This window comes from Aethalodelphis obliquidens, unplaced genomic scaffold (assembly GCF_003676395.1).
Source record: "Aethalodelphis obliquidens isolate GAN/ISIS:26980383/991018 unplaced genomic scaffold, ASM367639v1 scaffold14, whole genome shotgun sequence".
NCBI classification, from domain to species: domain Eukaryota; kingdom Metazoa; phylum Chordata; class Mammalia; order Artiodactyla; family Delphinidae; genus Aethalodelphis; species Aethalodelphis obliquidens.
Window position 1 is genome coordinate 4,122,024 of NW_020837958.1, and position 17,045 is coordinate 4,139,068.

General features: G+C 52.5%; 1 protein-coding gene across 2 annotated transcripts in view; it reads right to left on the reverse strand.

Annotated features, from left to right (window-relative positions):
* Positions 1–1,031: 1,031 nt before the first annotated feature.
* The window catches only part of CRY2 (cryptochrome circadian regulator 2), a 43,930-nt gene continuing 27,916 nt past the window's right edge, over positions 1,032–17,045 (reverse strand). For both annotated transcript variants that reach the window (XM_027114910.1, XM_027114909.1), the window contains exons 6-12: positions 14,997–15,137; positions 13,538–13,849; positions 13,171–13,322; positions 12,846–13,048; positions 12,433–12,525; positions 11,144–11,285; positions 1,032–3,270 (exon numbers count right to left, since the gene is read on the reverse strand). In XM_027114910.1, the coding sequence (XP_026970711.1) occupies positions 11,146–11,285; positions 12,433–12,525; positions 12,846–13,048; positions 13,171–13,322; positions 13,538–13,849; positions 14,997–15,137 (1,041 nt within the window). In that variant the 3' untranslated portion in view covers positions 1,032–3,270; positions 11,144–11,145. The remainder of the gene's footprint in view (positions 3,271–11,143; positions 11,286–12,432; positions 12,526–12,845; positions 13,049–13,170; positions 13,323–13,537; positions 13,850–14,996; positions 15,138–17,045) is intronic.

Here is a 17,045-nt window from a genome sequence, read left to right on the forward strand (position 1 = left end):
TTTCCTCCCAGGGAAGCAATTTTGCCATAGTGGCTAATAATTGTTCCTTAGAGTGTGTGCTTCTCTACGAGGGAGCCTCCTCAGGTCAGGAGCGTGCGCGCGCGCATACGCAGGTGTGTGCGTGTGTGTGTGTGTGTGTGTAGGAAAACTCCATCTTCCAGAATCTTTTGCTCAAGAACAAAGGTATCTTAGCTTCCGTGACCAAACCAAAGCCACATTAGAGAGAAGCCAGGAGAAGGGAGAGAGGGAAGGCCAGGCCCAGGTGTCAATGGGAAGGGGGCCATCAGGAGCTTCAAAGCAGAGCTGAGAATGAGATGTGTCCCAGGGTCAAGTTCCTCCTTTTCCCCTTTCTCACTCTGTGCAAGGCAGCTTGTGATTTTCTTGGCCTGGCCTGAACCCCATCCCACAAGAATTTGGGGTGTGGGCTAACAAAGCTCTCATGTCCAGGGGTCCAAGACTAGAGACCCTCACAGGAAAGTCCATGCACACCGTAGAGAGGGGCCACTCTGGCCAGATGGCACGAGACAAAGTCAGCATCCAGGCTCTGGGCTTGTCTGTGGGCAGATCTGACTACGTGGCCAGAGCCAGAGGGCTTGCATCCCCTCTGCACCAAGCGGTTGCAGCTTACGTGGCTGAGTTGAGGTAAAGAATGGATTGAGGGCCTGGAGGGGGCCCTGCCATTGACTGATCCCCAGCCTGGGGGTGTTTAAGTGGGCCGAGAGGCTGGGTCACTGCAGAACAGCACTCAGGAACCGCATCCTGGCCCTGGCATGCTCCGTACCATTATGGCCGACTGACCTCCAACTCTGACCAAGCTCTGGAGTTTACACCACTAGGTGCCCCAGTTGCTCAACTAGGAGCCTCCCCGATCCTCCATCTCCCATCCACTCCTCCCTGCCACCTCCAAAGTGGGCTAGAGCCTCCTGGTTCAGCAGAACCAAGACGGTCTGGCCTAAGGCTTCACGCGGGCTAAGCCCCACTGCCTCCCAGTCCCCAGACCTCCCGCAAAACTGACAACAGCACAACTCTGCTCAGACAGGATCAGACATTTATGGAGCACATGAATATTCACAGACTGTGGGAGAAACACACCTTCCCAGCAATAGAAAATCTCTGTATAAAGTGCATTTGGCCTGCGACCATCTCCTCCCCATGCTGGCCCTTGGATCAGGATTTGGGGCAATGCTCTGCAGGAGCCCCCAGGGACACCTGGGCCAGGAGACGGGAGGCGCGAGGCGATTGTGGAGCTCCAGGCCGCTGGATGCACCCTCTCCTCACCCTGCCCCTCCCAGCTCCCGAGTGGACACATGCCAGGGACGGTGGAGATGTAGGGGGAGGTGGTCCTGCCAACTTGTACCTTAGGGAGGAGAATCATCCTTAAATGGGCAGGAAAACGGAATCGTCCTGACATGTGAAGGTGCTGCTAAATAAATACTGACTCTGGCCCTAAGCCCTCTGGCCTTCTCAGTTTCTCAGACTAGCCCTTCCAGGCTTGCTCTACTCTCCTTCTGACAATAGCCCCTGATTCTCTTTCCCCTTGGCTGGGGCTAAGGGAACAGTGAAGCCCCCAACTCAATGCTGCAGAAAAAGCCATCACCGGTGCCCTGTTCTCCCCACATGATTATGGGACATTTCTAGTGAGGGTGACATACATACAACAGTTGGACTCTAAAGGCAGCTCTCTGGCTGAGAAAGCCTGAGGACGTCTCAGGAAGAAGCCTGTCGATGTGCTGGACAGATGTAGGAGGCAGGGGCCTGACCCAGGGTTCTGGTCCCAGGACAGAGGACAGTGAAGGGCAGGGCTGGGGCCAGGGGAATGAACAGCTCTGAGGCCGGCGAAGGTCACAGGGGAGGTAGAGAGGAGAAGGCCCAGAGGCCAGCTTAATGTTACATGTGAGGACAACGATCCCAAGAGGAACTGGCCTCTCAGCTACACACGCACACACGCACGCACACGCACGCGCACACACACACGTGCACGCACACACACGCACGTGCACACACGCTGTGGCTCAAGTGCAGGCCATGGGTGGAAGGAAGACTTGCTCCAGCTGACCGCACAGCCCTCCTTTTCATGGTGTCTTTCTCAGCACAGCCCCGACCATGGGAGGCTGAGGTGGGAGGCACAGGCTGCCTCTAGAATGCAAGGCCTTGGCTTCTCTGGGTCAAACCTCCCACCTGCTGCTTCCAGAAGGCTTGGTGCGCTGGGTGGGATCTTGGCTTGGGTCTTTCCCAACTGTCCCCGGCAGTCCACCTGCCTGGGTCTTTGATGTCCAGCTACTGGAAGAGCTGGTGTGGCAGCTTGGTTCCTGACCAGCCCCGGGCAGGCTGTGGAATCCTTCAAAGCGCAGACTAGAATGGCTTCCCTGGCTGGTGTCAGCTGAGCCCGGTGGCAGCACCGAGACGCCATGGAGTGTGGCGAGAGGCGCCATGGGGCTTCTGCCACCAGGAACCTGGCCTCCGCCCGGTGCAGCCACTTGAGCCTCCAGTCAGCTTCTGGGGAACAGTAGTGAGAGCCGGCCTTCTACTTCTAACCTCAGCTTTTCAGGCCCGAGGAGGGAGATGTTCTTCTCAGCTATCATCTACGATACTGTGCATGCAGCACCCCAGTCAGGCGCCTGGCTGTACTTCTGCACGATGATGCAAAGTTTCCAGATCTGTCTACAGCCGCGTGCTCGGTCCCAGCTCCCCAAGGAAGAGTCCGGAGAACCCAGTGGCAGGGAATTTTAAAATAAGAAGCCAGGCCAGGTGACTATGTCTGGACACACCCGTCCCCTCCAGCCTGCCCAGGAACTCAGCAGAACCCTAGCTGCCGCTAGAATCCCACACTCTGGACAAGAGCCAGAAATGCTTCCCCTGCTTGGCAGTCTGACATGAGGGAGGGAGGGAGGGAGGGTTGGGGGGGCAGATGCCAGGATCCCAGCTAAGGTCCCACCACTCTAATATTCAGACAAGGCGGCTGGCTCACAGGGACAGGCTGGGGTGAAAGTCACTGCCATGACCTCTAGCCTGGTGTCCAGAGGCTGAGGTAAGCTGCTGCAGGTACTCCTCCAGCCCAGGCAGTGTTTGGAGCCACAAGAGTGCAAACAGACGCACGCACACGCAAACGGGCGGGCACTCCTTCCTCGGCACACGCGCACACACACGCACGCGCACACGCACGCACACGCTTGCTCCATCTCGAGGTGATCAGCTGCTCTGCAGGCTGCACTCTGCTGCCACGGTGGCTGCTCGGGCACCCAGGCTTTGCTCAGAGTCACGGCACTGCAGCTGAAAGAGAAAAACAAGGGCAAAAGGGAGCGTTCAGAGGCTCTCAGTTGCCCAGGGACACAGCTCCTCCAGCTGCTTCTCTGGGGAACTGGGAAGAGCCCAGAGCAAACCGAACGGGCCACGGTACCTGGGGACAAGGTTGTTGCTGGGATGCCAGCGGGTGCCTGAACACTGGCCCTCTGGGGTGCTGACGTGGACAAGCTGTCCCCCGCGGACCTCTGGGCCTCCTCTGCCCCTTGCCTGAGAGCAGCAGAGGAGGGGGAGAAGGCCACGGACAGTCACCTGAGGCCTTGGGTAACACTTGCTCAGACATGACAAGGGCAGTTTCTGAATCAAGACACAGCGGCCGCTGCCAGAGATGGAGAATCAGATAAAAATGGCTGGAACAGAAGCCAGCCGGGACCAGTCATCTTGAAGGTGAAGGCAATGCCTGAGTTCACAATCAGCTGGTGAGCAAATTTCCACACAGAGATAAGAGAACCCTGGCACTGTGCTAGAAGACTGAGGGGCGGGGAGAGGAGACGCAAGGATGACTCATTTTAAAGATTTATAACATCCTGAATCTGGGGCAGAGGGAAGAAAAGGCCTCATGTCTGACAACAGAGGACAGGGTAAGCCCATCATAATGCTGGGTTGCCTGTTGAAATAGGTCTAGTTGTCTGAGAGAGTAAAGAGACATGCAGGGCTCCGTTAAAAGTTTGTACCTTTTAAATGATGGTCAGACAGATAATAAGAAGGCGGCTTACTGAGCCCACTATGGGCCAGGCACGATACACTTGTGTTATGGCTGAACTGCGTCCCCCCAAATTCATACACTGAAGTCCTAACCCCCTCAGAATGTGACTGTTTTTGGAGAGAAGGTCTTTAAAGAGGTAATTAAGTTAAAATAAGGTGCTTAGGGTGGGCCCTGATCCCAAATGACTGGTGTCCTTATAAGAAAAGATTAGGACACAGACACGCACAGAGGTGAGACCATGTGAAGACAAAGGGAGATGGCAGCAATCTACAGGCCAAGGAGAGAGGCCTCAGAAGAAACCAACCCTGCGGTCAACTTGATCTCAGACTTCTAGCCTCCAGAACTGTGAGAGAATAAATTTCTGTTGTTTAAGTCACCCAGTCTGTGGCACTCTGTTGTGGGAACCCAAGCAAACTAATACAGCTTGCGATCCCACGAACCCTGAAGATATGGCTTCCAGTTGTACAGATGAGAAAACGGAAGCCAGAGAGGGTAAGTAAATTGCCCAAGACTAGAGCATTCAGAAGTGGTGGAGCCAAGACAGGAAACCGAGGTCTGTCTGATTCCAAAACCTGTATTTTTATCACTAAGTAATCTCTATATTATAGTATTGCTCATTAAGACTTTTAGAGGATATAAAAAGAAATCAACATGATGGCATGAAGACTAATATCCAAGCAACATAAATGGAAGTTCAGACATTAACAGAAAAGGGGAAATGCTCTCAAGAGTCCAAGACATTGGAGTCAGAGATTCAAAATCAGTCTTCTGACACATGCGACCCTTTTCAGACAAATGTTAAATCTGAAGAAGATTTTAACTGGATGATGATAATTTATCTAGAAGCTGGGAAAAATCAAGAGCAAACGTAGGAGTGGGTGGGCACCTGTAGGGGTCAGTACTGAGTGCCTCTTTAAAATATTTTCAACAATTTTTCCTTTAAGCTTGTACTATAATAACCTAGCCATATTTTTTCACTACGAATAAATATATTTGTTAAATATAAAGTGTACATACGTTTATTGAAACATGCTGATGGTGATATATATTCTATACATAGACCTCTCTCTGGCCCATATTGTTAAGCCAAAGAGATGACTATTCTTTTGAAACTGAAAATTTCAGGCTTGAAGAGTATACACAACAGGTCCTCCTACCTACTACCTCCATTTCTCGTGTTTTCTGCACCTTCAGGAATGGGGGAAGATAAAGAGTGCTTTAAGATTCCTTAGAACAAGGGCTCTTACTCTGGGGGTTCCTGGATCCTTAAGGGGTCCAAGGATAGGCTTAAGGGGCAGTCCACGAAGACCAGGAAGAGAAATGTGTACATTTCTCTGTGTGTGCAAACAGGTACAATTTTCTGGGAAGAGGTTCCATCCTTCATCAGACTCTTCAAAGCATGGGTAACCCAAAGAGGGTTTAAGAACTGATGCCTAAGCTTAGAAGATACGGGGGTGAGGTGCAGTCAGGTGGCTATAATAATAACAACAATTTATTCAGACCTACGCTGACTTGGGTGTGGTCTAGGTATGGAGCAGACTCATGAAGGGAGGTGGCAGTGTCCTGGCCTCAGATAAGCCCCAGTGACCCACGACCCTCTATGATGGGTTCAAAAACCCAAACAGGGGGCTTCCCTGGTGGCGCAGTGGTTGAGAGACTGCCTGCCGATGCGGGGGACACGGGTTCGTGCCCCGGTCCAGGAAGATCCCACATGCCGCGGAGCAGCTGGGCCCGTGAGCCATGGCCGCTGAGCCTGCGCGTCCGGAGCCTGTGCTCCGCAACGGGAGAGGCCACAACAGTGAGAGGCCTGAGTACTGCAAAAAAAACAAAAACAAAAACAAAAACAAAAAAATCCAAACAGAAAACCAAGGTTTGGAAGAACCAGCTTACCCTTGTCTACAAAGCTAGTCAGAGGCCTGTTCAACTAGTTACTCAAGTTGCTCCATCAGCAGATAATTAGATGGTCCCTGTGCTCTTGTTCTCAAGCTAGGGCATAAGTCTGCAGAAAAAGGGGGCTGCGGAAATCAGATGAGGCCTTGCAGGAAAATGATGACAGCAGCACTAAAAGAAAGAGAAGAACAGCTAGGGGAGAGGCACTAGGGAAAAAATCAACTCATAAAACATACGCTAAAAAAAAATCAATCTCACGATTGTCCAACTCTTTCAACCTGTCATTAATACGAGAAGCAGAAGTGGCTGGAACATAGAATAAGTGAACGAAAGCCTCCCTCAGTGTGCCCATGTCAGTTAGGACGGCCCCCCTGGGTACCTGTGCCCTCACACCCCTTCCCACCCACTGGATGCTAACAAGAAACCCAAATCTGCAAGTCCACCCTTCCCCAGCTCCCAGCCCAGGAGGGGGGTGTGGATACCGTGCGCGCGTGAGCGTGTGTCAGCAGAGGAGACACGACGGCTCAAGGTCGGGAAGAAACTTTGTTTGGAGCCTGTAACCAGTCTCAGAGGTCACCCCTCGCCACCACACGGGGTGAGTCACAGCGCCCAAGAGCTCGAGAGGGGCAGAGGGTTTGCTGCCAGCTCCCAGTTAGGAGCACGGAAGGCCAGAGGTGCAGCTGGGCCTGGATGGGGTACAAAGCTGGGCTCTTAGCTCAGTCTCATTCCTCATGTCAACTACACGCCTGCCCTTCCTGCACCACAGAAATCACATGGCAAAGGGGAGGGGACGTCCATTAGTCGACAGCTTCTTAGTAAGTGCCAGGGAAAGTGTGAGGGGACACCAAGTCCCAACTACTTGTTTCAGGAACTGAGAGACAGAGAGGTGAGAAGAAACTGTGCGAAGGCCCCCGGGCAGCGAGCAGCACGATGGGGTTTCTGACCACCACACGGCCTCCGCTTCCACTGGGCAGCATTTTGCAGATCGCCCAGTTCCTTTCACACACATTATTTCACGTGAGGAAGGATATACACGGAACAAATGTCAAAGAGACAATGAAGAGATTCCAGAAATCAGGTTTTCCTCAGCGAAGCCCCAGGGCTAACCGAGCTTGGGTGAACTTTGGCGGAGGAGGGGAAGAGGTGATCCTTGCCATGAACCCTTTGTATTCAGTGGGCTTCTCTCAACAGATCACCATGTACCAGCAGAAGGACAAATGGATCACGTGAACTGTTAAAATAATTAGACCAATAAGAAAACTCCGTACACAATTGGAGCCTGCTGGAGTCCTGAGCAGTCAGCAGCTTTGGGGATTACGGGGAAGCAGCTGAAATGAGAGCTATTTGGCGCTGGCTTAGTTTTCAGTTTAGTGAACATTGTACGATAACCAAATACAGAACAGATACTGATGTGGGTTTGAGGTAAACACAGAACCGACTGATATCAGGGTATGTTTTCCCACAAGATCAGTTTACATCATTGTCTGGCGCAGGCCTGAGGCATTAGAAATAACAGAATCACAAAACTATAGAGGCTGGAGCTAAACATGGCCTCAAAAGGTCCATGATGGAGCCTTCAGGCTGGTAAAGAATGATTATTCACACCTTATAGCTAAAGCATCTCAGAAAGGTTATGAATTCTGCCCTAAGTCACAGAACTAAAACTGACAGAGAGGAGAGGGGGAAGGGTCAATACGACTGTATCAACACAGGCCCTGTGGCCACTGCTCTGTGGTCCATCCAGCTCAGCGTGCTGGCCCTGACCGAAGTAACAGTAACACAGTCAAAGACATCCTGAGAAGCATATGCAAAGGTGGTAATGTGATTTCCCCTGCATGGTGCATTTTACTCATTCAAAGGCTTTTCACATACGGTTTTTCATTTTCTTTCCCCAGTGCGTATGCTTGATGGGAGGGCAGGTGACAAGATGCTATTATCACTGTTTTACTGACGAGGATGCTCAACATCTTTAGGCCCAGGTGCTACCACCAGTACACAGAGAAGCACACGTTTCACTAAGAAACTCTCTTCTCTCAGGGTTTCCAAAGAACATGAGTATCTGTCCCGTCCTCTGACCTCCTGGTCCTCACTTCCAATCAATCAGCCATGATTAAGGGCTAAACCTTGAGAATCAGTCCGTAAGATCCCAACAGGCTGACGGATATCTCCTGGACTACAAGGCAAGAGACCAGTGCTGACCTCTGCACCCTTGTAATGTCCACTTGGAATCACCACCACAGACTCTCAGCTGGCTCTCTCCTCCCACCATTTCTTCTTAGGTCCCAGCCCAATGCCTGGTTAATCTTCCAAAAATGCCAATTTGATCATTCACTCTCCTGTTCCAAAATGCTCCTTAGTTCCCAGAGAGTACACCAAGGACTCCATCTGCCTGACATTAAAGAGCCTCCATGATCAGACCCAACCGTAACCTTATGTTCTTCTAAAAAAATAATAATAACAATATCCATAATAATAATAATAGCTACCATTTTATTTATGAACTTACAAGGCAGGCACTGGGCTAAGTGCCCTGTATAGCGTAGACAGTTATCGACCAGTATCTACACTTCCTAGCTAACAGAATCTGGATTTTGTTCAGTGGGTCATGGACGTGGCCCAGACAATGGGTCAGGAATGGTCTAAGTCAGTGATTCTCAAAGTACAGTCCCAGAACAGCAGCATCATCAAACTGCTGCAAATTTTTGCTGCATCAAAAATTTGCAAAAATGCAAATTCTCAGGTCCCACCCCAGACCCACCGGATCCGAACCTCTGGGGGTGGGGCCCAGCCATCTGAGGCTTAACAAATCCTCTAGGGAATTCCACTGCTCACTCAGGTTGGAAATCAGTGGTCTAACCAATCCTGACACTCCACACCCCTATTTTCCAGCTTTGGGGAGGCTTTGTGACTCAGCTCTGGCTCACGAGGCCAACGTGAAAAGCTGGGGAAGGGGTATCCTGGGAAAGCTTTTATTTTCTTGATGGAAAAGGAAGAGAGGCATCCCCTGACAAGCCTCATAATATAAAACTGCAACCTCCACTGTGCCCCAAACTTTTACCTTCTTACTCGACTTTATTTTTTCTTCATACCACTTAGGGCTTCTTGACACATGATGTATCTATTTGTTTACTGTCTGTCTCCTCCCACAAAGATGCACCCAAGAGGGAAGGGACGACTTTGTTAGTCTTGTTCACAACTATATCCAGTGCCTACAACGGTGTCTGGCAAATCGCGATCACTTGACATATGTTTATTGTATGAATGAGTGCAGCTGTCTCTGCGTTTCCTTCTCTTTCTTGCTTTGAACAAGGAGTTGATGGCTGAAGCTGTGGCAGCCACCTTGAGGGCAGGAAACAAGAGAATCTCAGAAAAACTGGCTCTGACACTGTTGAGCCACCAAACCAAAACTAGCAGCGCCCAGCTCTGGGCCTTTTGTTCAGTAAGAAAACCAAGTCCCTCTTTGTTTTAGACACAGTAGTCAGGTTTTCCGCAACTAGCAGCCCCACACGTCCCTTACACATACATTTCATCATTTAATCCTTGCAACAAGAACCTAATTTTTGGTGAGGAAACTGAGTCTCAGAGCGGTTAAGTAATTTGTACAAGATCATGTAATCATTAAGCTGTTTTTCTTGTTGGAAATGCTCTCCTTGCTGTCTAAATCCAATTCATCTTTTGGGTCCCCTAGGGTAACCTTCTGTGTTGTACTCCCTGATCACTCTGGCCCACCAATAACTGTCTCGTGATAAGCTGGTAGAGTCTGTATCATTTGTCTAGGAATTACAGGTTATTTGTCTTGTTTTTCTAAGTAGACTATTTAACCCTTGTGGATGGGCATCGTATCACATTTTTTTTTTTTTTTGCGGTACGCGGGCCTCTCACTGCTGCGTCCTCTCCCGTTGCAGAGCACAGGCTCCGGACGCGCAGGCCCAGTGGTCATGGCTCACGGGCCCAGCCGCTCCGCGGCACGTGGGATCCTCCCGGACCAGGGCACGAACCCGCGCCCCCTGCATCGGCAGGCGGACCCTCAACCACTGCGTCACCACGGAAGCCCCGTATCACATTTTCTATGTCTTATGCTCCCCTTCCTCACACACTTGCTGGCAACAGCTTCAAGCTGAATTGGATGCCATTACCTCTGAGGAACCATGACCCAGACATTTAACCTCTCTGTTCTTTAATCTTCTCACCTGAAAGTCAGAGTATCACCCTGGAAAGTTCCAGGTTTGTAAGACAGAATGAACTATGCTCAGTACCACAGAGTTAAGAGGTAACTAAGAGAACAGTACCTAAGGTTGCTGGTACTCCCAGAACAAGATAACAAATCTGTCCATCTGCAATGTCTAAGACGAAGAGCCTAGTGAAGAAAAGGGCCCAGGCATCAAACACTCACCGTCTCACTGGCATTCGAGTCTAGATGTGCAAACCAGTTGGCCTCACCTGGCTTGAAGTAGAGGGTTTAGAAAAAAGAATTGGCTCTGTGGAGAAAATCACCCTCCAACCTAATGATGCAGACGGCACATAAGGAACAGCCCGAGATGATGACTGAAAGGGGACAGTAATTTATATCTCCCCCAGAAAGACATAAAAGGCCCTTCTTGCTCTGGGGAAGGAAGAGCCAAGTTTTTGTTTTTGTTTTTTGAGACATTCAGGGGGCTTTCAAGGAAGATGAGCACTGCCAGGGAAGTGCAGAGCTGAAGCCACAAGAAAGGCACGAATGGAGGAGTGGCTGTAAGAGGCACAGACGATAGGGAGCCTGGGTCTTCTGGCCCTCAGGTGGGGCTGGGCTAAGTGAGCCTCCAAACGTCCCTAAGCCTGAATTCTGAAGGTAAGTGCTGCCCTCTGCTGGCCAGCCTACAGGACACAGCCTGTCAGGGCGATGGCAGACGGGCCTGGAGCACCCCCAGACCCTGCCCTGGGACTCTTTCTCCCACAGCTTCAATCGGGTCTCTGCTTTCTTTTTCTGGATTTGGCTCACTTTGATAGGTAGCAAGAGTCAATTTTTTTCCCCCTTAGCTGGCAAAGAAAGAACAAGGCTTTATCTTTAAATTCTCTTTTTAGTATTAGAAGGTATAGAAGTCAGGATGGTAGAATTTGAGCTGAAACCCTAGAAAAGCCCCCGGCCCCTACCAGGTTTTAATCTAGTTTGTGGGTTTTAACCTTCAGCTGGCAGGGCAGTTCTCCACACTCACCCCACCTCTCTCCCACGCCCGTCCCTGAAGCTGACTCTCAGCTGCTGTCACTCACTCTCAGACATCCTTGCTCAGCAGCTCCGAGGGGGGCAATCCTGCCACCCTGGCCCGTTTGCTGAGTTCTTCACCAGGTGGCTCCTCCGCTGCTCCCAGCTTGCGTTTGGGGGACGCTGGGCCACTGGGTAGTGGTCTTGGGCCTGTAGGGAAGCAGGTCAAAGTGTCACACAGACTTGTGTGTGGAGCCAAGATGACGCTCAACAGTGTAGCAGCAGCTCTTTAGGGGGAGGGAGCCTGCTCACCAATGCAACCAGCACGCTGCTTCTCAGACCTGCCCCCTGGCCTTCCTTCCAGCAGTGACTCTGCCTGGAAACATCCAAGGAGAGCATAACCAGGCCTGCTGGCAGTACAGCCAGCTTTTGGGCCCCAAATCCCACGGGCTCCAGGCCAGAGACTGATTTGGCCTGTCTGCCATCCTCGCGCTGAAGGTGAGGCATTCCCTCCGTAACTGGCCTCCTGAAGCCAGAATGAGCAGTGCCCTAACCCGGGGAGCCAACCTGGCTGGGCAAACTAGAAACTAGAAAAAGCCCTGACGTTCTTGCCGGTCTGAGCTCGCTGATCTTCGTCCCAGAGCCGAAGGGCAGAGGTTAAGAACGCAGCAAGGCCATCTACTCCTCTCTCCCGCCACCTGCCTGGACAACTACAGTCGCCTCTTTTCCAGCCTCCTATACTCGGGGGCTCTTGCCCACACTGTGCCCTCCACACAGCAGGCAGAATGAGCTTTCTAAAACATAAACCAGGTCACGCCTCTGCCCTGCTGACCCCCGTCAGTGCCTTCTCCCTGCCCTGACGACGGAACCCTAATCTTCCTCGTGGACGCCGAGTCTACGCACTGCTACTCCTGCTGTGTCCGTCCTCCTCTCGTTCCAGCTCCTCACTCAGAACACACCAGCCCCACTGGCTTCCCTCCTCTCGTTCCTGGAATGGGTAAGCTTGTTTCCATCTCTGGGTCTTTTCCTGCTCTTCCCTTTGCCTGGAATGCTCTTCCCCCTGTTCTTAGAAGGCTGGCTCTGCTCACTGCATGGGGCCCTGGTACTCCATCTAAAGTAACCCCCTTCCCCAGCCCTCTTTTATCAGGTCACTTGATTTTATTTTCCCCCAAAGCACTTGTTATCTGACATGATCCTGCACAGCTCCTTTACCATCTGTCTCCCCAGGTGGAATACAAGTTCTATCGGGGCATAACTTGGTTCTGGTCTCCATCCTCAGCCCTCAGTGACTGAAGTGGGAGTAGCTCTGCAGTGCCCTTGGGGTGGGCACAGGCCACGGGAGGCTGGCTGTACTCACCTGCACTGCTCATGCCCCCAGCCTGGCTCGAGCTGGGCTCTGCCACTGGATTGCTGAGGTCTTCCATACAGGAAGGGACAGACGCCAGCAGACCTGGGAAAGAGGTAGGGGGATAATCAGAATGCAATCTCACAGGACTGTACAGGGCCCCAGGGCAGGTAGGTAAAAGGCAGGGGGTGCTGGGCCATGACATCAAGGTTCCATCGCTTCCCACTGGCCACAACTAATTCAGAGAGGCCTGATCCAGCCCAGCCTGTGTGGCCTGTGCCCGAGAAGTCAAGTCAACAGCCTGGAAGACAGTGCTCGGCGGCCTCCCTTTGCAAACATCTGGGAATCTCTACGCCCCGAGCCTGTAGGTGTTGTCCTTCCCTTCGGGGAACTAGGGGGTGGCAGTCAGAGTAGGGGCTCCTTACAGAGTCCCCGGTAGCGGGAGAGCTGCTGGTAAATCTGCTTCATCCGCTCAATGTTGAGCCGGCTGGTCTCGGCGTGGTTGACGATGGGCCGTGGGTAGTCCACACCAATGATGCACTTGGCTGCCTTCTGAATCGACTCTGGGGCATTCCAGGGCTCATAGATGTATCGAGAGGGGAACCCTTTCAATTTGGGCAGGTATCGCCTGAAACATACACACCAGACGACCCATCAGCACGCTGGAGTCTCCTTCAAAGGCCAAGCATATCTCACCCTAGGAGGAAGCCAAAGTGGTCAGAAACCAGAGAGCCTGGTCTGCACCCTCACCTGATGTAGTCTCCACTGGGGTCCGTGCGGCGGCCAAAGCCCACCGGGCAGTAGCAGTGGAAGAACTGTTGGAAGAAAGCACTGCAGGACAGCCACATCCAGCTGCCTGCGTTCACGCTGAAATCTGCATCCAGGAGCAGCTCATCAAATACCTAGATGCAGGGAGGGCGGGACAGTCAGCCTCCTTGGGGACCTACGGCCATGGTTCCCCCCAAGTCACCACACACCCTGCGGAGAAGGGAGCCAAAGCCTTCTGCTGAGGGCAAGCCAAGAAGGATCTGGAGGGAACCTCCTGGACCCAGGGTCCCAGCCCATCCCCCAGCCCAAAAGGGGGCTGCCCTGGGCTGCCCGCTGAGAGAGGACTCACCCGGACCCCGCTCTCCCAGCTGACCCAGAGGTCCCCGCGCGTGAGGAAGCAGGCCACAGCGTGCCGGGCCAGATGGTGGATCCAGCCCTCCTGCCTCAGTTGGGTCATGATGGCGTCAATCCAAGGGAAGCCTGTCTTGCCCTCGGCCCACTTGGCCAGGGCCTCGGGGTTGCGATCCCAGGGGATCTGGATGCAGATGGGGTTCCCCTCCATGCGGTCAAACCTGGGGTTGTTGGTGGCCGCCGTGTAAAAGAACTCTCGCCACAGGAGTTGCCCAAACAGGGAGAGCGGGGGTGTGCTGCTCCGCTTCACCTGGTGGGGTGGGACAGCACGTGGATACAAACGCTTGCCCAGCTATCAGCGCCGTGCCGCTCAGAACTTCCCCACAAAGGAATCTGGAGCTGCCATGAACTTGGTGGCTCCAAGCCCCTAGATGCGTGGAGGGGCCCGGCCCCAGGAGAAGCGGCAGGGTGTGCTGCAGACTGAACCCTGGGCCCTGGCTGTGCCCACTACTGCTCAGAGCCCTGAGGATGGCTGCGGAGCAGCAGGCAGTGGAAAGGGACAGCGCTGCCGGACTCTGCACTGGGAACCAAACTCCCAAACAATGGTCATGATCCTTGCCCTCGAGAGTTCCTGTTGGGCTCCACTTTCTAAAACGTCAAAGTAAGTTTTCTCACAGCACACGTAAAAAATGCTCAGTCTAGATTTTGGTTAAATAAGTTATGCCCAACAGCCTGGATCTGGGGCCATGAAAGAATTAAGACATCAGACTGCCAAGCAAATAATAATCTTCCTAAAATCACAAGATTACCCACCAAGCGGGCAAAGTTACCGCATGCCACGCCACAAAATCCAGATATTGGCAAGAATGAGGAAACAACGTGAAACGATGCAGACGCAAGGATGGATCTGATGAATCTGAACAGCTGGATGTGTTGTCCTCTCTCCTCCTGGGGGTGGGTGCACTACTACAGGGCTATCCACCCATTGTCCGTGTCCAGCCCTGCATTCAGCTCTCCGGGTCATTTCCTCATCACTGATGGGCAACTGCCGCTCCTAGGCTCCCCTTTAAATGCTCTGGACACAGCCCCATAGAGGGCTGCTGTGCTCTTCACCTTAGAACTGGCAGCAGCCTCAGCCTCCCTGCCTCCCACCCTGACTGCTTGGCCCCCATCCACCTGCTGCCAGCAGAAATGCCACCTCCGGGGTCACGCCCCGAGGTCGGCTTTCCTGCCTGTTCTGCTCCACTTGAGAACCTGGATTTGTTTAGATGAGCAGTTTGGGCTGTGCTTGGCTCTGGCCCCTCTTGGATGTGGCGTCTTCCTCACCTTCTCTGGACAGTACGCACACTTAAGCCAGAGGGAAGGCCTCTCTTCAGGGTAACTGACCGGCCCAGAAAGCCCTGGTGTCCTCTGGGCTGCAACCGGGGGCGGGCTCTGCCGCCCTCACTGCCCCTTACCTTTTTGTACAGGTCCCACAGGCGGTAGTAGAAGAGGCGGCAGGAGAGGCAGCCGAAGCGCAGGTAGGGGCTGAGGCCCGTGGGGCTGGCCAGCAGGGAGTTGGCATTCATGCGGGGTCTCTCATAGTTGGCAACCCAGGCCTGCAGCAGAAAGAGAAGGCAAGAAAGGACAGACCTGGAGGCTTCAGAGGAAAAAGCCTTAGGCACCAGCTAGTTAAGGATCTGCCTAAGGTCGCAGACCAGAAAGCCAAAGAGCCAGGATGAGACCCTGTGCACGTCCCGCTACTTCACGCTGGCAGAATGTTTGATGGAACCACCACTGATCAAACAATGAGGCCCAAGTTCTTGTCCTGACTCTGTTTAATTTGTGCTATGAGCATAAGTTATTTAGTCCCTCAGCTACTTGTTTATTAAATGAGAACAAAATTTCCCACCTCCTGGGGATGAAATAAGATGATGGAAATGAAAGTTTCTGAAAGCACTGAAGGGTCTGTGATTCTACAGAAGAAAGGAAAAGGGCATCTCCATTACAGAGGAAGATACCCCTCCCTCAGTCCCTGCTCTGTCCCAGGGGCCCTGAGGCTGCTGCTACACGGTGGCTACCCAAGCACTTCTCCCCACTGTTCAACAGCGCCGAGAAGCCCATTCCTGGAAACCCACAGAGACATTCATTGCTGGGGCCACTTGTCATACAGTATCATTGGTCTTGTTTTTATCATCAGTTGCTGCCGGCAGAGTGCTTTATCTCCACAACTCACTGACACCTGTGTTCTCTCATTTGATCTTAACAATCGTCTGAGGCAGCATTTGTCATTACCTCCTTTCGAAAACGAGGAAAGGAAGCTCAAAGTGTTATGTGACTCTTCTGAGGTTACAGAGGTGGTAAGAGACAGAGCTGGAGGGACTGACTCCAGATTCCAGTCTTTTTCCACTACCTCTAATAACCATTTTCTCTTTCTTGACTCCTAATGCCCTCTTTCTCCTCGTGATAACTATTTCACAAACTTCACGCCCTCTTTATTCTTTTTTTGGCCGCGCTGCTTGGCATGCGGAACTTCCCCAATCAGGGATCAAACCCACAGCCCCTGCAGTGGGAGTGTGGAGTCTTAGCCACTGGATCACCAGGGAAGTCCTTTACACCCTCTTTAGACCTCCTATTCCACACTTTCCCACCACCCTTCAGCCCATGACCTTCCTTCCTTTTGATAAGGAAATGGAAGCCATCAGGTAGGAAACACCTCAACTTTTAGCCACCAAATCTAGAAACTCACCTGCATCCCCATCTAGCCCCTGTCCCTCCTGTGACCCTGCCCAAGGCTAAGGCCTCCACCTGGCTCTGGAGCCCTCCCCTCTTCCTTCTCTTGCACATTCCATCTCTCCCTCTCTTCCCTGTTCACTCCAAGGACATTGGGAAAATGATCTTGTTTCATTGCAAACAAAACAAAAAAGAACTTCTAGTCACCCTGCGGACTTCTCCCCTTGGGTCCTCTTTCCTCCCTTCGCAGCCAGCCTTTCTCCATTTCCTCACGCCCACCTCCACTTCTGCCTTCACCACTCCTGCCAGAGTCTCTGAGATGTCCATGCCACCGGATCCTGTGGGCGTTTTCTGTCCCTGTATTTTTGGACTCCCCCGCAGCACTTCACCCTGCTGACTGCTCCCTGTCTCCACACCTGCCATTCTGTTGGCTCCTGGCTGCCATCAGCTGGTTGGCTGTTCTTGGTGTTTCACCAGGTCCACCACCCCTCCCAACTCCTTAAGTGTCGGCACCCCAGGGCTCTGTCCTAGGTCCCTTCTACTCAACTGTGTTCCTGCGTGAGTTCATCCAGTCCCACGGCTCCCGAGACAATTTCTTTGCAGACGATCACCACGTCTGTAGCTCTGGCCCAGACTGCTCACCTAGACTCCCAAGTCACTCCACCCAACTCCCTGCCAGAGAGCTCTACTTGATTGCCTTTCAGGCACCTCAAGGGTAGCAGGTTCTTTTCTTTAAACCACCCTTCCATTGGCATTCCCTATCTCAGAAACTGCACTGTCATCCACCTCGTTGC